The sequence below is a fragment of the Calypte anna genome, chromosome 27, assembly GCF_003957555.1.
Source record: "Calypte anna isolate BGI_N300 chromosome 27, bCalAnn1_v1.p, whole genome shotgun sequence".
NCBI classification, from domain to species: domain Eukaryota; kingdom Metazoa; phylum Chordata; class Aves; order Apodiformes; family Trochilidae; genus Calypte; species Calypte anna.
In genome coordinates, this window is record NC_044272.1 from 4,703,989 (window position 1) to 4,710,906 (window position 6,918).

Here is a 6,918-nt window from a genome sequence, read left to right on the forward strand (position 1 = left end):
GGCAAGATCCTGGGTGGGTCTGGTGTGGTTCTTCTCTCCAGAAAGCATCACTGGGAGGGATGTTTCTGAGATGCAGTGTGAGGAACCAAGCTTTGAGCTGCAGCACTAAAGATTTATGGATCATCCTGTTCTGGCACAGCACGTGTGAGTCCTACCAAGGTTATGATGAGGATGATGGGGAGGAATGAATCCATCTCCTTCTTGGACCTTCAACCTTTCTTGAAGCCCTGGTGCTGTACTGGTGTCTCACAGTGCATAAGCACTGCACAGGTTCCTCTTGAGGCTGGGGAGGGGCTCCAGGAGGTACTTGGACTCCTACAACATCTGGAATTGTCATGGCTGAGGCTGGTGTGTCTTGGACACCACCTGGTCAGGGTGGTGCAGGGTTTTTGGAAAGAAAGAGGAGAATGTGCAGGGCTGAACTCCTCCTCCTGTGCAGGAGGTGGGTGGCAAGGGCAGAGTGTTTCTGGCTTTCTCAATAGTGTAGTTTTGAACAAGCACTAACTTGGAAGATTGTGGGCCATTCCCTGCAGTGCCTCTTCAGTGTCCTACTCCCTGGGGACAGGGTTTGGTGGCTGAGGTTGGTGACAGCAGAAGCCAGAGGGGACATCCACTCCTGGGCACAGAGCAGGGTGACAGTGACACAAGGTGCTGCGGAGGAGGAAGATGGAGATGGTTCCCACCTGTCCTCAGGGAGAGGACAGCTGGACATGGCCTCCTCCTCATGGAGAGCAGCACCCAGACCCAGCTGGTGTCCCTGGGAGGGGACAGAATTGATCCTGACCCAGCAGGTGACACTGTGGGACATAGCAGAGGACAGACCAGTAGGTCCATGGTGGCACCAGCTTGGGGGAGCTCAGGGAAAGCCAGGAGTTTCTGAGGTGGCTGAGCTCCTGTCTGCCACCTCCCAGTGCAGAAAATCAGGGCCAAAAAATCTCCAGTGTGGGGGCTGCTTATTAAATTCTTTTGACTTAAACTTCAAAGGCTTAACCTAAAAATCTCCTCTCACCCAGAGGCGTTTCACCCTCTGTGGGTCCCTGTGCTGATGGACAAAAAGCTTCCAGGGCAGCAGCAGCAGCCTGGGCTGGCCTGGATCAGCCTCAGGAAAACCTCTGGAGCTGAAACCTTCTCCCTCTGAGGGGAGCCCTTCCACCATCCCTTCAAACCTGAGCTCCTGCACTGCCTTGGGTGGAGGTTTTGGGGTGCTTTGGGCCAGCCTGTCCTCACAGCATTGGTACCAGGGGTTGGTTTTGAGCTGCCTCCCAGCACTGCCTCCCAGAACTGCCCCAACTGGAACTAGGCACCTGGGAATGGGTTTTTTTTCCACCCCTGCTGCATGTTCTGCTGCTGAGCACGAGCTGCGTGGTGCCCACTGCCCTCCCCCAGCAAAAGGTGCTGAGAAAATTTCTGCCCTAACTTAGAATCATGGAATGGGTTGGGTGGGAAGGGACCTCAAAGCCCCCCCAGTGCCACCCCTGCCATGGGCAGGGACACCTCCCACCAGCCCAGGGGGCTCCAAGCCCCATCCAACCTTCAACACTGCCAGGGATGGGGCAGCCACAGCTTCTGGGGGCAACCTGGGCACCCAGGGGCTCAGCACCCTCACCCCAAAGGATTTCGTCCTAATCTCTAATTTCAATTTCCCCTCTTCCAGTTTAAAGCCATCACCTCTTGGCCTCTCACTTGTGAAAACTCAGAAGTGGGACAGAAAATCTGCCCCGGGTTGTGCTGTGTGGCACCAGCCTGGCCACAGCTTCAGCAGAGCTTTGACCCAGGGTGGGATTTTCTGTAGACCTCGGGTTCCTCACCTCCCAAAGCCCCCGAGTGCCTCTGCCCTGAGGACAGTCCTGGCAGTGTCCCCCACTACCTCCAGGGCTTTCTCGGTCCCCAGGCACTGGAAGGTGTGGTTGTGTCTGGGTGAAACGGGAGAGTTTGGGGGGGGTTGAAGAGCTTTTGTCATGGGAAGGTGACAGAGCTGCCTGGCTCGGGGAACGGTGGCTTTGGGAGGAAATGCAATGAAATAGAATAAAGGCAAAGGAAAGCAAAAAAGGAAAGAAAGAGGGGAAGGGAAGGGAAAGGGCAAAGGGAAAAGAAAAGGAAAAGGAAAAGATAAAAGGAAAGGAAAAGGGAAAGGGAAAAGGAAAATCAGAAGCACAGAGCTGTCTCGCTTCTCAAAGACCTTTCAGATCCCCATCCCAAGCGCCCGGTCCCGGCCATCAGCCGGATGAGCTTCTTGCCCGTGTCCCCCGCTGTGTCCCCGCTCCGGAGCTGTCCTTGGCGGCTCTGCCGGTCCCGGTCCGGGCTGTGTCGCTGCGGGGCCGCCTTTGAGTGTCGCTGCAGGTCGCGGAGCGGGCCCGGCTGAGGCCGGAGCTGCGCCGGGCCCGAGGGGGCCGGGCTGGGATTCCCGGGGGGCTCCTGGAGCTTTGCTGGGATCCGCCCCGGGCTGGGCAGCTCCGGACCGGGCACCGGGCAGCGCCGGGGGGAGCGGGGCCGGGGGCTGCCTGGGGTGCGGGTGCTGGGTCGGGCGGTGAAGTATTTCAGTGTTAATGCTCTATTTTTAATGTATTTGTCTTGGGTTTAGGCAATGCCCCCACCCCCTGCCGCTGCCCGTCCCCTGCCCCTGCTCGGGGCGCTCCCCCGGGCCGAGCCTCAGGTACCGCGGGGGCTGCTCCCGCCCGGGGACCCCCAGGGACCCCTCCCCAGGAACCATCACCCCCCCCCCATTTCAGGAGCCCCCAGGGACCGTGGGGCGGGGTCTGGGCTCCCAGGGGCGGGGGGTGCAATGGGGCGGGGTCTGTGTGAGGTGGGTGGGGCTACACCCATTCATCTGGGGCCAGAGGCGTGGTTTGGTGTTTGGGGGCGGAGCCTCTCTCATTAGTACGAAATGGAGGGCGTGGTCTGTGTGCTGGGGGCGTGGCCTGGCGGGGTAGGGGTGGGGCTCCAGCCCCTCGGAGCGCGGCGGGGGGCGTGGCCTGCGCTGGGGGGCGTGGTCTGTTTTGCTGGGGCCGGGACCGCATATGTCGGAGGCCCTTAGGGGGCGTGGTCCGTGACGTAGAGGGCGTGGTCTCGCAGCGACGGTCGGCCCCGCCCCGCCCCTTTCCCGCCGGCGCGCCGGGCGCACGTGGCGGCGCGGGGCGGGGCGGTGTCGGTCCCGCGCACTGCGCCGGCGGGAGCGCGCCTGGCGGCGGGGCGGGGCGGGGCGGGTCCAGGCGCGGCGCTGAGCGGCGGCGGCGGCGGCGGCGGCGGAGCGGGCAGAGAGCGGGGCCGGGGCCGGGGCCGGGGCCGCGCCGGGGCCGGGGCCGGTCCGGGGGCGGGCGGCGGGGCCCGCCGGTCGGCCGGCGCCATGGGCACGGTGCTGTCGCTGTCGCCGAGCTACCGGAAGGCCCCGCTGTTCGAGGAGGGGGCGGCCACGGTGGGGCACTACACGGCGGTGCAGAACAGCAAGAACGCGAAGGAGAAGGGCCTGAAGCGGCACTCGCTGATCTCGGTGCTGCCCTGGAAGCGCATCGCCGCCGTCTCCGCCAAGAAGAAGAGCTCCAAGAAGGTGCAGCCCAACGGCGGCTACCAGAGCAACGTCACCCACCTCAACAACGAGAACCTGAAGAAGTCCCTCTCCTGCGCCAACCTCGCCACCTTCGCCCCCCCGCCGCCCCCGGCCGCCGCCGCCCTCTCCTCGGCGCAGAAGGTGCCCCCGGCCGCCCCCGCCGCCGCCACCGCCGCGACCCCCCGGCGGGTGGTGGTCCAGGCGTCCACCAGCGAGCTGCTGCGCTGCCTGGGCGAGTTCCTCTGCCGCCGCTGCTACCGGCTCAAGCACCTCTCGCCCACCGACCCCGTGCTCTGGCTGCGCTCCGTGGACCGCTCGCTGCTGCTGCAGGGCTGGCAGGACCAGGGCTTCATCACGCCGGCCAACGTGGTCTTCCTCTACATGCTCTGCCGGGATGTCATCTCGGCCGAGGTGGCCACCGACCACGAACTGCAGGCAGTGCTGCTCACCTGCCTGTACCTCTCCTACTCCTACATGGGCAACGAGATCTCCTACCCGCTCAAGCCCTTCCTGGTGGAGAGCTGTAAGGAGGCCTTCTGGGACCGCTGCCTCTCCATCATCGACCTCATGAGCCCCAAGATGCTGCAGGTCAACGCCGACCCGCACTACTTCACCCAGGTCTTCGCCGACCTCAAGAAGGAAAGCGGAGCCGAGGAGAAGGGGCGGCTGCTCATCGGCCTGGACCGGTGAGCGCCCGCCCGGCCCCCGGGATGCTCCGGCCCCGGACACGCTTCGCTCCCGGCCGTATCCCGGGGGGGCTTTGCCAGGCGGGGGCTGCCCTTGGGGAGTCGGGGGGGCACACGGGGAAGGGAGGGGGGGATGAAACTGCCGGGGGGCCGGAGCGCAGACCCTCCCTCGCCCCCCTCTCCCCTCCCCGGCTCGCTCCTTTTTCCGCCGTTGCCTCCTCCCCATCCCGCGGGTGCTCCGGTACCGGGGGAATTTCAGCAAATTGGGGAGGGGAGAGGGGGGAATCCCTTCCTCCCCAGCTTGACCCCCCCCCCTCCTCACCACCACCACCCCCTTGGACCCCCGCGGCGGGGGGAGCGGAGCGGGGCTCCGCGGCGGGGCCGGTCACCGCATCACCGAGACAAAGAGCAGGTAGGGGAGGAGGGGAGGAGGGAAAAAAACAAAACAGGAGGGAAAAAAAAAAAAAAAGGGGAAAAAAAAGATAAAAGGCCTAAAGGCGTCACCGGAGGCGGCTGAACGGGGCCGATCGTGACTTACCGGCGCCGGAGCAGCCGGTAACGGGACAGAGACCCCCCCAGCCCCCACCCCTCCCAATCCCTTTATTTATTTTCTTTGAAGAGACTCGAATTTCCCGAGCGGGTCTGGGTGAAGGGAAATAATCGCTACTGTATCATGACATCAATGTGAAATGTCTTGTTCCCATCGTGCACTGATCATGAGTATTGTGTAAAGGATCTACTTGAGTGTGCAAGCAAGGAAAGAATCTACATGCTGCTATATGAATACTTTTAGAACAAAAAAAAAAAAAACAAAAAAGAAGAAAAAAAAAAGAAGAAAAAAAATTACTAACGTACGGGGGGGGAAAAAAAGAAAAACCCTTCTTTATTCTTTCATTGTTGCTTTTACAGTGGTATTGCGCATGCAAACAGGAGCATTTTGTGTCTTCAGAAAAAAAAAGGAAAAAAAACACATTAAAAAAATAATAATCAAATGAAAAACCTTAATGAGAGACGGCTGTAAAAATTCCACCCATGCACAAAGACCCGACACCACCCTGATACCGCAGTCTTGAGCTGGTGTTCCCTTATCAGGCCTGGGGACTGATAAGTTCTTTTTTTGGGTTTTTATATATTTTTTTCTCCGTGTGCACAGTTCTAGTTTAGTTCTGGTCCATTGGGCGTTGAAACTTGCAGATGAGAGGGAGAAATAACGTGCCATTTATTTTTATTTTTGGTTTTGTTTTCACTTGAAGCTCTCCATCGCTGTACATTGGACCCTGCTAATGATACATGTGTACGTATGTTTTTTTTAGTGCAATCTCTTCTGTAGCTCTTTGTTGACCAAAATTGGTGGGTATTGTTAATTAATTTATATTTGTCTCATTTTGTATGTATGTGTATAGTGTGTTTGTAAGTATGTGTGGTTTATAACCCGACCGACTGTGTCATGGGGCTCAGTGTGCCTGTAATTTAATCCCCCCTCCCCTTATTTTTATTTATTTTTGTACTGTGCTGATTAAATAAAAATGCACTGACCATCCATTACACGGCACCGGGTCGTGGCCGACTCTTTTTCTGCAATCCCAGGCTCCCGGCGCTGGGAAATTGGATTTGCTGAGAGGAAGGAGGGGCTGGAGGCAGCCGGGGGTTTAATCGCCCTGGCTCAGCCCTGGGCTGGGGGAGGTGCTGAGGCCTGGGGGGAGCATCAGACCCAGCACCAGAGAGGCAAAAAAATCGGGTTATGGGGACACTGCAACCTCACCACGAGCATCAATCACCTCCTGCCCCGAGCTGCTCAGGACTGGCACTGCCACGGGGGGATGCAAATAATTGTTGGGTTCGTTTGGGTTTTTTTTTTTTAATTTTTATTTATTTATTTATTACAGTGAATTATGTAAACAAAATCCCAGGTCCATTATAGTAGCTTTGGGTTTTTTTGGGTTTTGTTATGCTCTTTTACACATTAAAACGTCAGCCATTAAAAAAACCAAACCAAGGTTCATTGCATCATCACCCCAGGCTGAAAATGGAGATTCAGTTTGATTTGGAAATAGTTAATTTATGGGAAAAAAACAGGAATATATATATTTTATATATATTTATATATATATATATATATAAAACCAGAGCAGGAACAGAGAATATATTTTATAAAGACACATTTCATCACTTACAATCTTGCCATCTCCTAGCATCAGAAATTTCCTAAGCCTGTGATTTCTTTCTCACCATCTGTCCTGATTTGCTGCAACCATTTTGTTGGAGGGGAAAAAAAAATGTATAAAAGTGCTGATTAAATCTCCTGCCACCACCTTGCCCAGGGGTCAGTGTTCCTGCAGGAGGGGAACGTCGGGAGTAGCAGGTCCCAAAAGCCAGAAGTGCAAAGGGGAAGGCAGGGGCAGGACGAGGCTTTTCCTCCGGGTGCTTCCCCAGGAAGCTGCAGCCAGGACCTGGGGTGTCCCCCAGCTCTGGTGGTGGCTTTGTCCCTCCTGAGGAGCAGCCACGGGAGCCAAGGAGGAGCTGGAGGGTCCTGGGTGGTCCCCACCTGTGTGTGCTTGGCAAGGGCAGGAGCTGTCACCTCCTGGGTGGGATGTCACCTCCCCATGGCCCCAGCGGGGGACCTGAAGCTTCTTCGTCGGGGCAGGGACCCACTGGGCACCCCGGAGCTGCTGGGGGGATGTGCTGGGG

The 6,918-nt window shown here is 58.0% G+C and overlaps 1 protein-coding gene across 1 annotated transcript; it reads left to right on the plus strand.

Annotated features, from left to right (window-relative positions):
* Positions 1–3,221: 3,221 nt before the first annotated feature.
* CDK5R1 (cyclin dependent kinase 5 regulatory subunit 1) lies at positions 3,222–5,782 on the plus strand. Its single transcript, XM_030465759.1, has one exon. It carries the CDS (start codon positions 3,344–3,346, stop codon positions 4,232–4,234), a length of 891 nt encoding a protein of 296 aa, XP_030321619.1. The 5' UTR covers positions 3,222–3,343; the 3' UTR covers positions 4,235–5,782.
* Positions 5,783–6,918: the final 1,136 nt, after the last annotated feature.

Bases quoted from the DNA above. Each gene is read 5' to 3' on its own strand.
- CDK5R1 (XM_030465759.1), top strand. From the start codon at position 3,344: ATGGGCACGGTGCTGTCGCTGTCGCCGAGCTACCGGAAGGCCCCGCTG.